Raw genomic sequence first — 22539 nt, 5'->3', positions numbered from 1 at the left:
GAGAAAGGATTATGTCAAGACACAAAAAAGGAATATTTTTCCACTGCTTAAAGGGCCTGAAAGCGCTGCAGCCCCTATCTTTCTAGAAAGGAGGACATTTGGAGCCAACATCAGACTTTCAAGATCTGACAGGTAACCAACAAGCCAATGGTCACTATAAATGAGAAAGAAGGACATCAATCATTAACTTTAACAACCTTAATACCACCATACCCACTGTCATGGTGATGGGATCACTGGGAATATTTTTCTGTGACAGGGGCTGGGACAATAACCTCTGGAGAGACACCAACCCTTTACACCCAACATGACCGACTATGAATGCTTCTGCCAACTCATCAATGGTTGTACAATAATGAATGCTGAGAGAAAATGAAGCTGAGTGCATGACAACTCATCAAATGTCAGAGTTTGTGAATCAGTGTGTGGGATATTTTCCCCATTCCTCTTTTCCACAACAATGGTTTATTCTTTTATTTATTTGACTGAATAAACAGCAATACAAATGCCAGTGGAAGGCTGTTATGTTGAATTTTTGAGACTACGATTAAATTACCACAAACAGGGAGAGTTTGTGAGTCCAACAGAAATTACCTTTAACCTCTTGTTTGATAATGAAAGAGCAGGATTATTTACATTTCATATCATCCTGTCATTCATGTGATTGCTTCTTTGACACTTTCCACCTAAGCACTACCCTACAGCATCAGCCTCCCCAAGCAGGACAGCGCCGGGTGCTGCAAAAACTGCTCATAGTCTAGAGGGGCTGACAGAGCACAACAACAAGTTTGAGGTTTTTTATCCTGCCTTCAATCTTCTCAGATATCAATCTGATGGGATCTGGTGGCATCTATAAGAAGCAAGCCCAATCCACAAAGACTCCTCCCTGCAACCAACAGGGCCGAAAGTATCTCTTGCTAACATACTGAACTTAGATACACTTTTGGCTGCATGAGGAGGGCTTAGACAATTACATGGGCGGTAATAATATATCAGCAGTATCAAATGGTCACACATGATAGGTGGATGGTGTGAGAAAGCACGAAAGAATGAATAGAAGAAAGCAAGCTAGCAAGAAAGAAAATCCTCCTCTGGGATGACCCAGATGATAACGTTAGCCTCATATTAGATCACATACCTTTCGAACTGACTAATGCATATGGCACATAATTATACCAGAGATGCCATAGCCTCTACCATAGATGAGTGATTTGCTCACTAATCCTGAGTGGACAGAGTTTAAATCTGTGTTTGTTTTTTAACAAGCGCTGCTTTCAGAGACCCTGTTTTGCAGACTTTATTGGTGTACTGGGCACCATTACACAAAAATGTCAAAGCGGATGAGGGAGCTCCGGTTAAGACAGACAGGAGCACAGTTTGATGAGTTTCTGGCTCACATCCCGGTACCCGATGGCAATGACCAAGCTTGTTAAAGGACTCAGGTTTATCATCACACTTGAGGCTTCGCTTATCCAAAGTTAAACAGAAAAAGCCAAATAAATGCTGCCGCTGGCTCGGAGCACAGAAGCTTGACTGGTCTGACTGTCAGCAACCTAAGCATTACTGTTACATTTCAACCAAATGCGTGCCTAAAAAAGGGGTACTGACAATCAAAGAATAGCTGCCTTCTGAAGTCTGCAACTGAACACTGCTATTTTGGGTCATCCTTGGCTTCAGAGGTTTAGATAATAATCTACATTGCCATGCCAAAACTGCAGGGAGATTATCTGATCAACTGCACCTGATGATCTTAAAATCAAGACAAGCACGTAAGACAGACCAGGATGCTACTTAATTAGATCTATATTTATATACAGTGTATGCTATTGTATTGGAACTGATGACAGTAAATAAATGAGGCATTAGCAGATGCTGTCTCTAACCAAAACTATTGTATTTTCACATACTGTGGGTCCAGGTTTTCAAATCCCCATCAGGCCTGAATCGTGCCTCTCGTGTTTACACTCAACATTCTTGGCCCTTGGTCTCTGCTTCATGTTCCAGTAAGCATTACAGGTTTTAAACTCATCAGCTTTTCATCAGCACCAAATTACAGCTTTAACATACTGCTCTGTCTAATGTTGCATTGCTGACATGACTAGATCGGGCCACTTGAGCAGATCACCCACAGAAAACTTTTTTAATGCATGCAATCCTACTGATTGTAAAAATAAATATCACATGATGCCATATTCTTCCCCACTTAGTGAAACCCAGAAATCAAGAATTTGCTATGGTCCACATTTTGGAATAACTGGCGCATTGAAAATCTGCATGACCGCAAAAAGCTGCCCACATTCCAACTGACCCAGATCACCTGTCTGAAGACTTAGCACCCAATTTATCATGAAATTATCACTTCTTACAGCTCATAACTGTGACTGTCACATTTCACAGGGTCAACATCTGTGAAAATGTAATCAAATTCACACAGTTCTTTTAATTCCTACGGTGTGGAACCCACATCCAATGTTTGGTAGCAAACTTTATCTATCTCAATGATAATCTATTAATAAACTCAATAATATATAAAACTCAACAACCTCCTTCACTGGATGTCACAGATGTTACTTAGCAAACTGCACTCTTTGTGCTTTGGTTTAATTAGGTTTAAGTTGGAGTACCAATGCTTGAAAGGTCTTGTGCAAAATAATGATGAAGATACACATTCAAATTATGAGTCTTTAGTCCATCTCAGCACACTAGCAAACTTTAAACAACTTTTAGCAATTAATGCGTCTTTCAAAAGTGCTTGATAAAAAGGGAAAAAATAGAATGTTGAAATACCTCCTTTTAAGTACTGTATGACTCGTCCTCCATGGTCTGTTGGAAGGGTGTCCATGTTTCCTTCTCTTAACAATGGTGTTGTGGATACGAGTCCTCCGTGGTTCATTGGAGAGGCATCCACATTTCCCTCTTTTAACTGTGGTATTGTGGATGCTCGTCCTCCATTGCCTGCTGAAAAGATGTCGACATTTCCTTCTCTAAACTGTGGTATTGTGGGCACTCTTACTCTGTGGTCCACTGCAAAGGTGTTCATGGTTCCCTCTCTCAACTGAGCCATCGTAAAAGCTTGTGTTCCATGCTTTGTGGGAAATGTGTCCACATTTCCTTCTCTCAACTGTGGGATTAGAAATGCTTCTTCGCCATGATCTGCTGGAAAAGTGTCGACATTTCCCTCCCTCAGCCGTGACACTGTGGACACACTTGATGCTGTCTGGGAAGACAAACTTTGGGTATTGGTGTGGTTAGCAAACAGAGCAGCAGCATCATCTGCCCTTTTTTTCTCCTTCTTCAATATCTTTACAAGGATACCTGTAGCTCCAAGTTAAGGTTTGTAGCTTTTACCTTTGGAGAGTACAAATTAGATCTTTCACTAAACACCAGATTAATATTGAAGAATCTTATTTCAAGTGATGTAGGTGGTAAGATGTTCATGCAGAAATAGCAACCTAAAAAGCTCTCGAGACACTTTTCAGGATATAATGATATTCCAAAAAAATTCATTCTGGACTTCATTGTCTTCATATAAAGCTCGCAAATCACAATATTCAAAAAGAGGGTAGCATGCACAGTGACTTCCCAAATCTGAGTGCTGACATGAGTGCTGACATGTGTTCAGCATCTGACCTCAGAGGCTTGGGAAGGTGTCATGGTCTGGGATGAATCAGTGAAGAGAAGAGGAGCCAGAAGGGCTGCAGAGATTCTGCCAAGATTCCACAAGATCTTCTCCCTCTTGTGAGCTTGCATGTACAAATGTGCTTGTCTATTTGAGTCCAAGTGTAGATGTGTCAGGAAGCGTGACTGACTAACCGAATGGATACGAGAAGAAGCTGAAATACAGACACTTTCAGCCCAGATCCTGCACATAATTCTAATGTCCCTATGAATTGAGAAAATCTACTTGAAATGTTTCCTCTGCCTCATGCACCGCCTGCAGCTCAACTGAAACCTTTTTGCGTAAGTTCAGCTCTTGACTCAGACTGTGTTCAGCTGGCCTCAATTATTATCTAATAATAATGCAGCTGAGCGCATTTTGGTCAGCACTTTCAAATTTGATTATCGAATTGACACCTGCTTACAGACTTGTCGAGGGTTTTTTATTGTATAACAGGAGCTCGCTGCTGTGTTTTTATACCAGTGTGAAAGGAGAAGACAGTGCGAGCAGTGATAGCTTTTTCCTGCTGACAGAAGGAACGTTGTGTGAACTGGGAACGCATAAAGACCAACATGATGAGCATATCTTGGATGTGACTAAGAATGCTTGAAACATGTTAACAGAAATAAATAAATCAAAGCACATTAGTCATTTAAAAAAGTGGGTAACAGTTTAGATTTATTACTATTACTACTGTATGTTTGTGAAAAAAGTCTAACTTTTAGTTTAACATAAATAAATCATTAAATCATCATGTAACCTCTGCTTTGTTAATGGAAATGTGTTCGATCACAGTCCCCAATTTAAAGTCACATAACACATTAGTCACTAATTCATGCATTTTAATAATGTGAGATTAGAATATAATATAATAGAAAAATACTCTATTCATCCCCAAATGGGGGAAATTCATTAGAAGACATCATTGTGACCAAGATTGCAACTTTCATTATAATCATATAATTTGGGTTCAAGGTAAAATAAAATTGAAAATGTCAAAAATGTCATTCTTTTGGATAGTGTGGAGGGTTTTCTGAAAGAACGCCAGAAGATCATTTATGTCCCTGTCGGTGGAAACAATAACATAAAAAAAGACCACATCAACAAACACAAATTCCAAGTAAACCAACCAACCGTTCTGTCCAAATCTAAAGCTAACACAATTCCAAATGACCTACAGAAGACCTACAGAAGTCTTACTGAAAAATGTGTCTGTTTCATACAAGTAATTTCTTCAAACTGCTGTTCAGCAGGTTTTTCCATTATTGAGCTCTCTGGCATCTGATATCTTTCTTTATGGTGTCCACAGAACTCAAGTAGCTGATGAAAATTTCTTCAGAGGGTTGCACGTGAGATCCGTGGGCTGCTTCACATGCCATGTGCTCAAAATGCTGTGGTCAGACTCACTCATGATGTGCTCTCCTCATCTGTCTCGTCTTTCTCTATTAGCGTGTCCAATGACATCACAGGAAATAAAGAAAATGTCTTTAAAATTAGCTGCTGGCAAAAATGCCACAAATTGCCCTAATTTCAATGTACCACAATATGTAAGTGATGAAAACTTTAACTAAGACTTGCTTTTCTTACTCTTGAGATGCAGGATGAGAATGACAGTTTTCTGGAAAGCGAGTACAAACATTTGGAGCTGGAACTTTTACTTGGTTTTGTTCTTAGCCAAGACAAAGGATCACAATGAATCTTTGGCTTAGATCAAGAAGTTCTGACTGACCCCTTTTTGTTTCCTACCAGAAGATTTAATCGTGGTTGTGATCATTCCATTAAATAATTGATGATAATCCATAGTTCATGATAATTTCCTCATGCTAACTAAGTCTAAATCAAACCACGCCTTAAAATCCACCTCCAACATTTATTAATCCCTTTAAAATCTTGTGGGGTTCTTAAAACAGTTTATTTGAACGTTTTTGCCATAAGAGATAAGAAAAAGATAATGAAGAAGAAAAAAGTCTCTTGTAGTCTTAAGACGGCTTGGTGCTGGCTGCTTTTTTTCCTCATTCAGTGAATTGGGATCTATGAATATGATGATTTACCCCACCTATATCTCTACCTGCCAGCAACTGACATTGGTATTCCTTGTTTACGCTGACTCTGTTAATGTTATGCCGGGAAATTGGGAACAAACCAAGATCACAAACAAACCTGGATCTCCAGTGCTGTGGGAGCCACTCTTTCAACTTAGAACTGGCTTAACTGGTTCACTGCACCAGTGGTTACTCTCATTCACTTGAGCTCCTGGCCAAGCACTCTGGAGAGCCAGCTGGCCTTGAACCGGGCTCCCACAGTTCTGAGGACAAGAGCTGGTAGGAGATATCCCAATTAGCTTTCATTTGACCTGACAGCCAGTGGGGCTGGCTCCTGAGCTCTCAGCCTTCTGGCTGTTTCTCAGCAGAGCTCGTGGCTTCCGAGCTCTTGGAAGCCTAAGCTAACCTAAGTCGGTCAGTTTCTCCACCAGCTCAGGGTTCCTGCAGCTCTCCTGGCTGGCGGGGAGTCTTGACTTCTGACTTGGTCTTGCCAAGTCTTTTCCATCTAGTTTGTGCTAACTTCTCCTAGTAGTCTCTTAGCTTCTTGTTTCATGAATTTCTCTAAGCGCATGTAAATGAATTGTACAGCTCGACCCTGCAAGCAGTAAGTATTGCTTCCTGACAAAAGTAGATTATCTGATCTGGCCTTTCTGAGGATGTAGCTGGTTTTCCGGATATTCAAATCAGAAATCCTCCGCCGTAACATTGTTACATTTTGTTTATGATATGCCTTGAAAAAACCCTTAAAGACAAGTTACTTAAGTTTAAAAGTTGATTTTTAGCAGAGGATCCAAAAACTATTTCTGTTTTAGAAGGCACTGACAAATTCTGTTGTCCAGCTAATAGAGGCATCCAACGAAAAAATTAAGATGATAATTAATTGTAATAAAGATGGTTCCCCGATGATAACTGCCATGAACCAGTGACTTTCAATAGTGCAAAATATCAAAGTTTTAATAGTGATAGTGATATATGATATGTCATTATGGGCTGGCTGGGTTAGAGTCCATTCGTGGTAGCATGTATGCACCCAGTTGGTGCTTCAGTTATGTATCTACCTGTTACAGCATTTGCTGCCACTTGGTGGCAATCTCAAAAATTTGTGGAGCAGTCTGAGATGTTGTAGTACAGTTGCTTGTCTTTTAGCGTTATTCTGTGGCACAAAGACAAAAGTGAGTCAACAGATATCTGCTTTATAGTGCAGTTCAACTCAAGTGAAATAATGAGGTTCTTTTTTCTTCTTTGTGTTAATATCTGTTGTGATCATCTCACTTACAGTTTAAGATAACTATAAACCAATTAACATTTGACTGTTGTGTAACAAAATCTCTGAGAACTATGCACAGCTCTTTGGAGAACTACCTACAATCCTTCATTCTGTGAGTGGTGAGAGCAATGCAGGCCAACAACTTTGCTGTTGGAATCTCCTTTGGAGGTGGATTCCTAATTTACGCTATTAAATTTTCTTTACTGTTACCTACAATTTGTCAAATTTGGCAATATTGTGTTTCATAACTGCAGCTTTTTTCTTGAGCTTAAGCTAAACAAAACTATCTTTTTAAAGCACCCAAACCTTCATCATTTAAAAAAGTACATAACCTTTTTTTAAAGACAAACAGTCAAAGTTGTATGCAATTGCAGGCTTTAACATTCTGTTAGAAGAGAAAATCGCTCTTCTTACAATAGCTCTGGTATTTCATAGGCCAAGGCTGTCAACTTAAACACAAGATCATTTCAAGTCTATGAAACATGAGCGGTAACCAATTACCTTTGGTCAGTAAGAGCAAGTGGCCACACAGAAGTTCAAGCACAACATGTAAAACATGACAAAAAAAAACTTATGAAGTGAAGGCTGGGTAAATAATGAGAAATCAACGAGGCCAAAACTTTTACATCTCTACATTCTATATTATTTCCAACAAAAACACCACAATTGTTTAGGATATAAAACAGATCAGAGATCAGGGTCACACAAGTATTCGTCTGAAAATATGCGGAGGATAGGGATTTGGAAAAAGTGAGACTGAAGCCAGTTGTCGAATAAACTTGAAAGACATGCCAACGCGAGTGTCATCTTTTCTGTAAACCCCAAACTCTTTGATGAGAGGGGTTACAAGCAAAGCAATCTTTCCTCGTAAACAGTATAATGAACATTTTCGATCCGATCATGCTCCAATTTTGGCAATTTCATTCAATCAGCTCTCCCTTGTACACATGCACAAGCAGTCTGCAGCTGACAGAAGAACCTGATCTCTTGCCTGCATCTGTGTTTCACAGAACTGGTTTGCATTATCTTTTTAATAATCACAAAACCCAATCTGCTACACAGATGACTGACAAAGCAACAATTAATTGTCAGAAAACAATGAAAGACCTCATAGATCTGATTTGACTGCCAGAGAGATTTTCATAATCATGAGCACCATAGCAGGGTTAGTGATGCTAATTATACATCAATTGACCCATCAGTATGCAGTTATCAAACAACACATTGAAATGTCAGCAAAGATTAACCTTCTCAGAGGTTAAAACGACACGACAAAAATATGCTTTCCATGCTATCCTGATTTTCTGTATGGCAGTAAATCAGAAAATCTTAATCTGCTGGCGGTGCTGTGTGAAAGCATGCATTATCAAGGGAAAACAAATGTCTTTGACCAATTTTAAGCCAATACATCTGCTGAATCTCCACATAATTCACTGCATAACTAAAATCCGTCTCCCTGGAAAAGAGAGCCAAACCACCTCCAGAGATTTCTTATACATTTTTTTTTAGGGAGACAATCTTTGAGCTGTAAATTTTATAGTTCTTTTAGACAGTGTTGAAACTCAAGCAATAACTCCTTGATGTAAAATTGAACAATGGCTGCAGTTGTTAGGGGAATCCAGGAAAACTTACGAATACCATAAAATGCGCAAAGTGATAAATTCTGCAAGTTATCACTAACATTAGCCAAATCCTTTTTGGATACAATCAACACATGTGCACTAAGAGAAAATAAAACTGAATAATATGCCCATTGGGAATACTTCAATACTTTGAAATTTTTTTCCACTTATATCCCCAGATCATTGCTCTCAGGCAATCTTTTACCCTCATGTTTCACCTTAGTTGTAAAATTCAGTAGCTTTCTTCTTGTCTTGTGGTACGTACACACTCTTTAAGTAAACCCTAAATCCTGTGCACTGCTGCATGAATCAATCTCAAAGTCCTGCTGAGTGAATATGAGTAAAACTGCAGGGCCTGGTAACATCTCTGGCTCTATGCTAAAAACATGTAGCAGTCAGTTAACATGTGTTTTTCTGGACATTTCTAACACGTCCCTCCAAGTCGAGCATGCACCTGTTGTCGAAATGATTATCAGCCAATGGGCACTCACTCCTTCCTGACAAAATGCTTCAAGAAGCTGGTTCTGCGGTACAGCACAGACTACAACAGGGCCAGCCTGGACCATCTGTGGACATATTCACAGAGGAAGCCATCTCCGCTGCTTTTCACACTGTTTTTACACTATTAATAAACTAAACTCTCAGGATTTGAGCATCCAGTGGATGTTGGATTTCCTCACAAATGGATCTCAGACAGTTCAAACTGGCAATAATACTTCTTCCAATCTGTTGCTCAACACCAGAGACCCTCAGGGATGTGTGTTCAGCCCCCTCCTGATCACTTTGCACATCCATGATTTCGAGCGTGAAGACTACTACGAGCTTTGCTGTGAACACGAAATATCATTACAGGAAACTATGAGGATTCTTTTCAGGTGGATTAGCGATCCTGCAGTTAATCTTGAGCTAACTGTTAATTCTAAACAAAAGGTATCATAGATACAACCCCTTTCTGCATACTGAGAGGAGCCAAGCAGGTGAACAGTTTTATGTTCCTGGGAATCAACATTACAGAGAACTTGTCGTTGTCATCTCACATCTTCATCTTGGTAAAGAAAAGTTAGAAATATTCGAACTTCCGAAGAACATCTAAGAAAGCTGAAAAAGGCTTGCAAACTTAAACAGAGAACCAGCATAAAGCATCCTAACTACAAACATCCAAACCTATCAAGGGACGTGACGGTTCAAGACAGGAAGCCTCCGCAGTGGGTGATTTAAAACCACTCGGTACCCATCTATTGAGCATCAGTGAAATCAGTGAGGTGAGTTGTCTGCACAGAGCCGAAAGGATACTAAAAGTCAAAAAACCCACTCAGCCGCAGTCTGTTCACTGTGCTGCCATCTGGCACGCGGTACTAAAGTATCCGCAGACTGAGGAGCAGTTTCTTTCCTCAGGCTGTGTTTATGCTGATAATTTATGTTTCCAGCTTGACTTTATTAATTCTTATATAACCTTTTATTTTTGTGAGTAGCATAATAGCTGAATGTCATAGCTTGTGGCTTTGGACTGAATCAAAGTATGCATCCGGAATTGGAGTTACTTGCTGTTCAAGATACCTAACCGTAAATGCTTGTAGTATCTGACTCTGTTATTGCTCCTGTATACTTACTGAGCCGCATACTGATTTATGTACTAACCAGTGTGTTAGCAGTTGTGTGGGATCATGGGTTAAAATCAGCAGTAGCAAAATTTCAAAATGGGTAATAAATGAGATATTGTTATAGAAAGAGGATCAATCCTGGTATCTATGAGGAGAAGTTAGAGGCTTTTCTTTCTGAAGTGAAGTTTCAGTAAACTATGGGTGAAAGAACTGGTCACACCTAAACTCTTTGTGGCAAATATGGCTGAAAATGTCTGAGGTCTCACATGGAGGGATAAGATGAATCTATCCTTAACTGGCCGTGTAGAGACCAACAGAACAACTTTTTATTACAGTGGCAAAAATCTGTGCAAGTCTAAATGCTACCTGGCATTTACTCATGCGTATGCTATGTAAATCCCTTCACGTCTGTTTGTTCCTTTTTCTTTATTGCTCCATCCTTATGTTATTAGTTGATGCATCATCCCACCAGCAGCAAGCTAAGCGTTACCAGGTGCTATGAGTCCCATGCAGAGTTAGCCATGCTTGGAAACACACTGGGGTACTGCGTTGGGATACACTATTTTTTTTTTACAGGCAACTTTCCAGTAATCATCCCTGTGACGACTCGTGGCAGTGTGGGAACAGTGAGCCTGCAACACATGCACCAGTGGCACCCAGTTTCAGCAGAGCTGAGTTGAGGGTGTGGAACACTTGAATGGACAACACAGTGATTTGCTGGTAGATCTACATTGCTTTATATGGTCATGAGAAATGTGATTGGACATTATATCAGAACTATAGGCTTGGTCAGCCCAGGTTATAATGCTACATACTACAGACAGACCACCACAAGTGAAGGACTGGCAGTTCAGGCTACTGCAACTATGTATACAAACTTCCCAATGAAAGAACTCGAAGGCAACATGGTCAGGAGTGTGAGTGTGCGTGTGTGTGTGTGTGTGTGTGTGCATTCCTAAAGGAAATATGTTCCTTTTACACGCACAGTGGTAATTTTGGCAAATACATTTGCATGACATGAAATCCAGTGTGTGACAGTTTGAGAGGGAAACTATACATACACATACATTTGATCCAAGAAATACTAGAGTGAAATATTTGTATGATAATATTTGATCTATTATGGAGAGCTGAGGTTTTGCTGGTGAAATAATCAAGCAGATATCTCAATTTTCCAACTAAGTTACTGTGATTTCATGACAAGCCACAGCGAGATGGCCTGAGTGAAGAATAATCCCATTAAAAGCCATTATGAATATCATATTCAAACACAAATACCATAATTACAATCAGAAGTATTTATCATTAACAACAGCTATTACATGAAGATATATCTGTGCGCACATATTGAAATAAGATACCTTGTGTTTTAGTGGTTCTTTGGAGACGAATGTAAGACTGCTTCTATTTCATTATTTGTATGTATAAAGAAGTGCAGTAATTCAGCCATGCAATAACACAGCCAAAGTTCCCTTAAAGACCCCTCTCCTCATGTAGTTTTTTCTAATAACAGAGAGTGTGGTTAAATCACAAGGTAGTATATAAACAAAAAAGTTAACCTACTCAATTTATCTTACTTAATTTACCCCCTATTACCTCCTGATTTGGACTGTTATTTCTTCATGCATCATTCTCTCTTACTCTGATGTCAGCTGTAGAGGACATTAACACTGTGGTGTTAACACATTTTTTCTGCTTTATATTCGGATCAGAAGGAACTGCAGGTGCGGTCAAACAAGACACTGCTACAATGATGTAAATCCAAGTTATCTGTTGTTAACAAGAACTTCACAGCATTCATACTTGTGCATCCATCCTTACATGTGAAGTAAATCAAACAACAGACCAAAGCAAAGTTCTTACATGGTTCCAAACTCAAGAAAATCAAGTTTTGGACCATTCTGGACCAGTCAGCATCCTATACTGGAAGCTACAGTAGAGTCAACAGAGGTGGCTAGTATTCACAGACTGGTTCTGCTTCATTGCTCAAGTTTAATGTTCAAGTTAACTCATGACGGTGATCATCATCCAGTAAAGCAGTATTTTGTGAGAGTGCTTTCCTTTTCCCTGAGACTACATGGGACTTTTCAGGTGGCTCTGCGTAACAAATCATTCAAGCCTATCCCAAAACAGGTTGAAGATGCCAGTATGTTCACTGCAACAGTTAACTTGCCTCTAAGTGTAACTCTTGAAACTATTTGGTGTCAAAGGTTTTAGGCACAAATCAATCATTGAAAAAAATAATAGGATCCGCACACTTTAGAGCATAATATGAGACGTAGCCATAGGCCTGACAGTGGGGTACACCACTTCCACACAAAGCTCGTCTGAAAGATTATGTACACTTTAATTAATGTGAAAAAGACTTCAGCCACCCCTAATTTTTTATTTATTCTACATTTTGCTTTACTGTATTGTTTTAAAGTTGTCTTGAGCAATAATTCTCCATGCTTTCTGAGGCTTGTTTTTTTTTTTTTCCTTGGACATTTGTAGCTTTTCCCCCACATTTTCAGTCCTTGTACCTGAGCGTTTTCTGAGGAATGTGTTTTTTGTTTATTAAGCCACTAAACGCTGACCCATGAATCCTTTCAGCACAAACAAGGCCCCAAACTCAAAGGATGCATCAGTGCTGTGTGGACACATGACAGACAGCTTAGCAGAAAACTACATTTTCCAGGCTCCATATAAGGAAATGGCTCAAGAAATTTGCACAGTACTATGGAAAAATCATATATATAATAAAAAAAGAAATATATATATATATATATATATATATATATATATATATACAGACTGTGTGCATCTGCAGAGTTTCAGAGGCGTGAACCATGTACCCAGCCTTTGGGTCAGGTAGATGCCTCTGTAAGAGAGTATCTCTCTCTGTGAAGATTCACAGATATTTCTCTAAGAGGCTTCCAAAAGCATTTGACCTCCTGTGGTGTCATTCACACAAATCCTACCATCATGGTTGTTAATGATTTCAAGAAACAAACTAAGGAGCTAAACAAAGCTGGCTGCACCATGTCAAAGGATACTGATCTCATTATCACGTTGCCTGAGCATGTCCTTCAATTTGGTCACTTCTGCTGCACTGACGTGGTTGACCTGAATGTCCTCTTCTTTCACTGTTACTGTTGGTGACTGTTTCCTGCAACCGTTTCTTCCTCCTTGTTTGCTCAAAATCATCATCTGTAAAAAAAGACCAGAAAGTAATGTTAAGTTATTAAAGAGGTTTCTTTTTTGTCCAAATCAGCTGCTGATAATATAAATGTTGTTGTAATTGATATGGCAATGCAGGTGGCCTGAGGTATGTCTCAAAGAGACATGGGGGTGTACTGTGTATGTAAGTACACTTAAGAAGCATTGGTCTGTGGTTCCCTTGGTTAAAAATTAACTAATGTAACTTATCATTGAGGTCACGCTGCAGATTGAAGTTAACATTCCATAAAAAGAGAAAACTGCTCATCTGCATGTGTTAGAACATCACCCTGAAACACGACAAGCTGAATGCTGAGCATTGAGGAGAAAACAAAAAAGAAACAAGTCAAATTCAAAGCAGACAAATTCCTGCAGGATCGCTGAAGTGTGACTGGGGTGATGCTCGTAGGAATGTAAACTGAACAGAAGATGGATTTGAGGATCATAACAAGCTAAAGACGATATAAACAGACATTCAAGTGGGATCTGGAACTGCATCTGGTGGAAGCTCTGACTTCAACCACACCAGAGCCCAGAAACTGGGTGAACCCTGCAGTGTTTTCCTTTTGGCTATCAGCAGCATTGGGGCAATCGCTCCTGTTTGACTAATCTGACTTTCTGCAGAAACAAAAATTTTTAAGAAATTATGTTTTCTACCAAAACTATGTCCAGATCCAATGAAAATACACTGAAAACACAAACATGAAAAAGCGGCTCAGCCTGACAGGTACTTCTATCAGAACATTAGTTGAAACATATTGCATGCAATGAAAGTGAATTCATTCTCTACCCATTTAATGAGACACATTAAGTATTTAATAATTGTTTTACCACGATTTGTACATAAAAATCTCATTCTGTCCTACACAATTCATAATAGATGTGTACATCAACATTACTTTTACCATATGTTCAGCATTGCATGAACTATATAACTACCATTGCTTCAAATGGATCATCTCTGGTATTAAAGAGGAATAACTTTTATTCTTAATGCAAATTCTTGAGAAGCTCTTGTTTAAACACATGCATGAAGAATGGCTTGTCAACATTACACCCAACATCTAATTAGATGACAGATGGCCGCAAGACACCAAGTACACAGAGAGAGAAATCAGGCTGTGGGGAAAATCTGCACCACTTGGACACGTTCAACTTTCAGTGTTAGTTAGGCCTGAGGATAAGTTCATATTTATGACAAATTACCACATATCTTTGAGAATAAAGGGGGATAAAATTACAAAACTTTGAAAGTATTGAAACACTCCTATTTTCTTTTTTTTGATTTTGCTTCCAAACAGCCAGACTTTCTTGTAATCTTTTAAGGGATTTTGAGCAATAGTTCTCCAGGCTTTCGGAAGGTCTTTCAGAGTTTTTCTTTTCCAAAAATAACACAGTTTGACAGTCATAAAATAGTATTTACACCAACAAGGTGATTCCCAAAGAGCTATTAGCTGAGAAACTTGGCATATTTCAGCATGGTGTGCAGTGTGTCCTTAAATCATTTTAAGGAAACTGGACAAGTGGAGGACAAAAAAAGAAGAGTCGGGCCTAAAACACTATCTACAGCAGATGAACAGGATCTGAAAGTGATGTCCTTAAGAAGGAGGAAAAAATCCAGCAAAGACCTGACACAGGAGCTGAGAGATGCATCTGGACCTTCAGCTGATCCATCTGCTGTTGGCCCAAGCCTCATCAGAAATGGGCTCCATGGAAGGTTGGCTGTCAAGAAGCCGTTCTTAAGGAAGGGAAACAGGGAGAAAAGGCTGAGCTGTGCCAAAGGACACAAGAAGTGGCAACAGGTCTGATGGAGGGATGAATCCTCCCCAGAGCCCGGAGCTCAACATAACTGAAGCTGAACAAAAGGCAGCCGACATCCAAAGAAGAGCTTTGGGATGTCCTTCAAGAAGTCTGGAGAACTATTCCTGAAGACTCCTTAAAGAAATTATAGAAAGCTTGTCTGAGAGGGTTCAGGCTGTGATGGAGAATAAAGGTGCTCAGACCAAATATTGACTTTCAAGCTTGTACAAACTCTGTTTTTACTTCACATACTGTATTTCCAATTATGTTAGCACATGATTAAAAAAAAAATCACTGCATCTATTTCTTGTTTTCCAGGCAAAACATAAAGAAATAAGGGGTAGCTCAAGGCTTTTGCTCAGGATATATCTATCAAGTTGATTAGACAGTAGTCTTCTACAGAAGTTTTAACTATATTTAAGAGAAACTAGTTAATTGAAAACCAAAACACTTCTCAGGAAATTACAGTAGGGGGAGCTATTCTAAAGGAGTGATCGGTCATTTGGTCAATGCTGGGCTGCTGGAAGAAGAAAAAGGATCAGTTCTGACAACTCAGTGATCACATTTGTTCTGTGTACTTACTCTAATCTGTGCCTTTATTAGTGAAGACAAAATCTGATCAGCAGAATTAATCCTTAAGTTTGAATGAAACAACCAGAACTGAAAATTTCCTTTGACGTCACTGTAGCATGGTGATAGCATATGAGTTTTGTTGTGGAGAGGAGAGACAAAAACAAACAGCAGGGAATGATGGATGGATAAAACAATCCTGAACAAATAGCGGCTTATACATGGAAATCATGCAGGCGGATACTGTACACACTGAGGCAGCTTTGAATACTTTACCTTCAGCAGGGAAAAACAGTGCTGAATTTTTCTCATGTCTGGTCCCAGTGACAGTGTCACATCTGGATCAGGGTCATTTAGGAAAGCTTTGAGTAACTCTTCCAACCTAAAAACACAGCCATGAAAATACACAAAAACTTAATAACAACCAGAATGAAACATTCCATGTTATGACCCACCATCACATCAGCTCACAAGGCACTCAATCAGTTGAGATCTATATTTGAGTGGTTTAAAAGTGTGGGTCTGGTCAAAGAAAACTATTTACTTAAATGTGTGTGTCAGCTCCACTGGGCCGGCCTGTTGATAAACTATCTCTAAATGATAGTCCAAACACTGGTCCCTGAGATCTGGAAGTGCCACTGGAAAAGACGAGAAGGCAACCATCCAGATGGATCCAGTGTTGGCACGACAGTGTGTGGTTTGCTTTCTGTTACACGTTTAACACAAAAACACACTAGGTTTACATGATGGAGGACTTAAAACAAACGCGGTGGTTTGGTTTCAGGGGCTCACGAGACATCAATGGTCTTGTGATACAAAGTTTGACTCAGAGGAACTCTCTTTGATGCCTTGTAGAATATTCTGCAGGGAAATAAAACACCAGCATCTGATACTTTCCGAAAAAAGCTGCTCCAAAGTGTGAGGTGATCTGTTATCAAGCAACTGTAAACAGCTAACTCTGCATGAAAAAAAAAAAACGATTTCATTTTGCAGTAGTTTATAGAGTGTGGGAGCGATGCTGAGTCTTTTAAAGGGCTGCTTGAAAGTCTTCTTCAAAAACACACACACTAAAACAAAAGCATACTCGTGGATTTCTGCAGTTTTGGAACAACTAAACCATGATATGTGCAATCAATCAGCACATGGGCTGAGTCAAGGCATAAGATGAAGAAGAAGCAGAAAACAAAACAGTCAGCACGGACATTGAATGTGGTCACAAGAGACATCATAAAAGGTTCCCAGTGTGAGTTGGAACACAAACGGGGGGAAATCGGGGATAATCACCCGGGTAGAGCGGAAATAATGAAAAGGCAAACTGAGGGGGCCAAGGCAAAGGGAAACACATCAGCTCTGGAAGGTAATCTGCCAAGTTCTATATGAAACCTTTGTCCTGAACTCAGACACTGACTGACTGAGTCTCTTTACCATTTGATTAGATCTGGTTTGACTCAGTAACTTAGGGTTCAACTCAGCAATGATGACGATCGCCATCGCCACAAGTTATGTTGGTACTTTAGGTAAACCCTAACTGCTTGTAAATCATAAGACCTATTTGCTCAAGTATCTGCAGGTTTGACCAGTACAAAGACAAATCAGTCATTGAAAAAAAATTCTGCTCTCTGCTCTACCACAGAGGGCCCAACACAGAACTACACACACATCATGATTCTGTGGCAAAAGGGGGATGCAGTCAGTGTCTTACCAGCAGTCAGAGTGCTCTCAGTTTGGAAAATCATGGAGGAATTCTGAAGATGGAGATAATGTAACTGCAGCTCAGATCAGGGGTCACAGAGGAGCAAATTTTCATCATCTGAAATCACTCCAACTTCAAATATTTCATATCAGTTCAAGGGAATGCTTTAGTTTGTCCTCATCACTCTTGAATCAAACAGTTGTTTCAAACTTTATCACAAATTTCTCAACTGACAAAAGTCGGCGTTGCCCAGCGACACTGCATGCACGGTGGCCCGGTCCTGTTGCTTACAGCTGAGGAGTCAGTCAGGAGTTGTGCCAGACTTGTTGAATAGCTTGGCATTACTTTGCAGAGGTTTAAAAGATGATTAGTGTGCATGCAAAGAGACACAACTACAGACAGGTTATTTGGTTTGGAAAATAGTGCAAACCTGAATTGGTGTAATATTCATTATATTTTTTTAGGTTTGAATTGTTTTAAATGGAGAAAACTCATATTTGTGTCGCCCCATTCTTAGCAGCAGTTAACACATCTCCCCTGTTAGAATTCCTCCCAGATTCTCCAAACTGAGAGCACTCTGACTGCTGACTACTGTAAACAAAACACTAATTACTTTAGCCCCATCCAATAAAAAGCTAAACAAATGGAATTTTACATTTAAACAATCTAAATAGACTCAGACTTTACCAGATCTGTACATCCAGTGATCGCATCACAAACATGAACATCTTTGTTACAGTAGAGTAGTGGTACTTATGACAGGATTGAAAGGATGATAAAGTAAACAAAAAGAGGGAGCATACTTCCAGATCTCCTCTGCAGATAGCTTCTCATCTCTCTGCTCTCCTGTCACCATTGCCAGCTCTTCCTTGAGTACCAGGACCTCGTTTTTTAAACGTGCTATCAACTGAAATACACAGAAAGCAGAGTAAGAGGTCACCTGTGTGTATATAAAACACATTTTCTCACACGTACACACTCATACAGACCAAGGCCATTTCGTTATCTCACTAATGCTTTACTGAATTGACTGCACACAGCTGCACACCCAAAGAAATTGCGGTGGGTAAAACATAAACTGTGCTAAAAGATTTAATCTCCACGTTTGTTTGAGGCCTGACACTAAACAGAGAGGCCCAACAGACAGGTTTCTGTCATTAACCACTGTCCAGGTATAGTTACATTGTATATATCAGGCAAACTATCTCACAATTCCCAAACACAGCTTCTTAATTAAGTACTTGGAAAGTTAATTTTAGGGGAAAAAAAGAACTGAAAGAACGGATTCAATGTCAAAAGTAGTGATTGGACAACAGGTAACATGGCAGCATAAAATATCATCTTCCTCTGTGTACACCAAGGAATTAGACAGCTAATTTGACTGAACAAAGCTAATGACAAACAATTTCTGAGAAATAAAGATAATTAATCACAAACAAGTATAATTTTTAGTCTTTGGAGACTCCTTATTTCTACTTTTCTCTCCTTCCAAAAGTGTTCAAGCCCCGAGAGGTCAGTCAAGAGGTTTCCAGTCAGTCTACAAAAAGCATTATTATCATGATTCTGCGGTTACTAACAGTATGTCATTACTTTAACTTAGAGCTATGATTGAATTCAAATGTGGATACACTAATAAAAACATAATGAATAACTGGCCAAATGTGGCTACAAAATTGTTTTAAAAGTGTTTTAAAACACCTTTGGCTTTGATTACAGCACGCTTTTGCAGCAACATAGTTTAGATAAGCTTACATAATGTCATAACATTCATTTCCATCCAGAGTTACACTATTTTATCTCCAAGATCTTGTGTTGATGAAGGGAGTCAGATTGCTTTCTAGCACATCCCAAAGATTGTCAATTGGTTGAAGTGCTGTGTGGCTAATCCATGTGTGAAACTGATGACCCAGGCTTTAATCTCAATGAATCCTGCAATTGTCCTCTTAGGATATTCCTGTGGCATCAAGGAGGAAAAAACTCATAACATTGCTAAACTAGACATGATTAATTGTAGCACCTCCAGATCATTTGCTTTCTTAAATCCAGGTGGTGTATATCTGTTTTAATTTCAAACTTTCTAAACAAAAACTATATGACGTAGGTATGTCATGTCCACAGCAAAAGCACAAGATATATGACATTAGAACTATTTTCACCAAGTTGTTTTCATACAGGTAAGTATTTATTATGCACCAATTATTACAACTATCTTTGAAAGATCTGCCGTACAGAATGATGTAATGATTTTGACAGGTCTAACAGAGATGTGTAATCTACTCAGTGCAATAACTCAGTGTGTCAAAAAACAAGGCCAGACCAGTAGTAATAAAAATTCTGCATCAACTCGTTCATTAAACACTGCACTAATCCACCTAAAAAGACAAGTAGCAATCATTCTTTTCCTCACATGAACCAACTCTTTCTTTAGTATAAATGCCACTTAAATAGAACCACTGGATTTGACCACATACTGGAAAAAAGTACTCAAAGACTGAAAGCCTCAGCATTAACAGAAAATAGCAGTTGTGCACCAGACTGCTTCAGAAACCCTCCTACCTAGCAACAGAAAGATGCTTGGTAGCCAAAGGTCAGTGAGAACTAATACAACACAGAATGTTAGACGGGGGGATTTTGAGCTAAAAGTTATTCTAATTGGAAAGCCAAAACCAGCCAGACAGTTAGACACTGTCAACTCCAGAAGCTGCAGAGAAAAAACAGACCTGTTGTGTGGTTTTGTGAGGGTGCCACTTAGCTCAATGAAAATTTTGCCCCTAATCCACCCCATATCGTATGTTTTAACATTGAACATCATGGCTGACCATTCTTCACCAGAACCGCTCCCTGTATCTCTTTTTTGGAACAACTGGTCTGATGTAATTCTTCCAGCTGCATCCTCAAAATCTGACCACCAGTTGTTGGTCAGCAGAACTGTGTCTATTTCAGAGCACCGAGCCCACACTGGCACCGCAGTCCCACAGCAGGCTTCCATGCACTCTGGATAAAAACTGACTCAGACCATGTGGCTGATGATGTCTTCAGAACCTGTGAACACTCATGTCATTGCAACAGATCCTTGTGGTAATGATAGAGGATGTAAATGTTCTCTGTTTGCCTGTCACATGCTGACAAATGCGTTGCAATCAACTTTAACATATTAACACAGTCCAGACTTAAAATACACCTCCTCTTCTTGTGTAGAAAACCACCCACAGTAAATTGTCAGCGCTGCAGTATAACTACGGGTTACGCTTTAAGTGCATATGTACAATGTTACACAGTACGCCACTCACAAACACGCTGCTATTATGGGTCTTCCTTTTATGAGAAGACAGGAGGCATAGTTTCCCATTACACCTAAACGTGGGTGAGGTTTTTATCCTCCACAACAAAATGACAACACATGGGCTGTGTTCCATGCATTAGAAGGCACGACCACACAGTTCAGGTCCGTCCTGACTGATGCTCGTCTCTTTGACGAGACACATGAGAAAACCAGGAAGAGCAATTACATGCAGGAATTTTCACACAGACTTTCTGAAAATGTCTCTCTGGTTGGTGAGAAGCAGTTTCTATTTGACTAAGAGGTATACACTAATCTCAGTGTCTTTTGCCCTTTGTTTGTGTATGTGTGAAGAGATGCTTGAGGTTGAGGAAAGATGTTCAATTTTGCAGTTAATCTCCAATTATTTGCCAAACTGGATTACGGTTGTCCCAATCTGATTCTAAGTATTGGATCGGTGTCCCAAAGCATTTCTTTTCTTTATTGAGCCATATTGGGCTCATTGAGTATATGGGGTCTGTTCAGGGTCCAGGGTCTGTGCTTTTATATCTGCAGAATATTTCTGCCCTTAAGAGTTGTGCAGGACCCCGTCAGCATGTCGGCTGTCGGTAAATATATTTAAGTGGAGCTTCATGAGGAGATAGTGACAGATATTCAGTCAGTACCACCAACACTATTAGACACCCACAGGTGAATACTGCACTGAATGCATTAAGTTCCCTCGGGTAACTCAGGCTCACACACCAGAGGAACACTTAAATAGTTTCTGTGGAACACCATTAAGACAAAAAGGATTGCAAAGAAGGTGACTGAAATGGTTGTGAAAATGGGTTTTAGTAGTATCAGTGACCCATTGTACACTGCAATAACTGAGTGGTAAAAATCTTTCATTCTATCAGATGAGACAGCCATTTGTTTTTACAACAGATATTTAAAGTTTAATGTTTGCCCTATTTTCTTTTCTCACTTTGAAGTGGAGCAGTTTGCTTGAGTGCAGATTCTGTGTAATTCTTTATTCATTTGTGTCTTTAAAGTATTGTCTAGAAAAAAAAACAACCTTAGTTTTAGTTATTATTTTTTACACTTGAATTTTTCAAAATGTTGTTTTGTTTGAAAGTTATGAAAATTCTTGCAGCACTTTATGAAACTGTTGATAGATTTCTGTAAAGTCATTTTCTATTTATATACATTTTCATATTGTTATTTTTGTTAAAAGATAATAATAAATCACATGCACTAAATGAAAATGCAAATAAATTACATGGCAATTTGCTGTGTTGATAATAAAAAGTGTGAACAAAGATCATTTCTCTCGTTTCAGTGCAGAGCCACTGAAGAGTCAAACGTATCCATACCAGTAATTCGAATACTTATTGAGTGTATTTAAAACTGTGTGCTTTGGGAAAATACCACTATTGTATTGAGAGTAGGTATTAACAAATACTCAGTCTTAAATGACTCAGATCAGTATCATGGACCAAGGAAATCCTTAGTTTGAACCCTAAGGGTTTAACGGAAGGCAATTTTATTCAAAGTATTCCTGCACATAATGCTCAAGTTTCAAATAAGTACATAAAATAAATGCAGCAGTGGGCTGTGGAAGCAACTGCAGAAAATCCCCACTGATGAATGCAGACCAGGATCAGTCTGGTTAAAAAGGAGGATTAAGGCTGACCATTGTTCCCACAGTGGAACCAATAACCTTATATGGTACGGTCACTGTGGTAGACTTCATTATATCACAGGTCACTTTCAACACCTCATTCTTTCCCTGTCCATGAGTGGCTTGTTAAATGTTTTGTCTGGTC

At 39.3% G+C, this 22539-nt stretch overlaps 1 protein-coding gene across 1 annotated transcript in view; it reads right to left on the bottom strand.

Annotated features, from left to right (window-relative positions):
* kif6 (kinesin family member 6) overlaps positions 1-22539 on the bottom strand; it is a 63418-nt gene that overhangs the window by 19838 nt on the left and 21041 nt on the right. The window contains exons 10-13 of the mRNA XM_075447863.1: positions 18255-18358; positions 16035-16140; positions 13226-13379; positions 2788-3315 (exon numbers count right to left, since the gene is read on the bottom strand). Coding sequence (XP_075303978.1) covers positions 2788-3315; positions 13226-13379; positions 16035-16140; positions 18255-18358 — 892 coding nt within the window. The remainder of the gene's footprint in view (positions 1-2787; positions 3316-13225; positions 13380-16034; positions 16141-18254; positions 18359-22539) is intronic.

The sequence above is a fragment of the Odontesthes bonariensis genome, chromosome 17, assembly GCF_027942865.1.
Source record: "Odontesthes bonariensis isolate fOdoBon6 chromosome 17, fOdoBon6.hap1, whole genome shotgun sequence".
In the NCBI taxonomy this organism is placed as follows: Eukaryota; Metazoa; Chordata; class Actinopteri; order Atheriniformes; family Atherinopsidae; genus Odontesthes; species Odontesthes bonariensis.
This window is presented reverse-complemented; position numbering and strand designations above follow the sequence as displayed.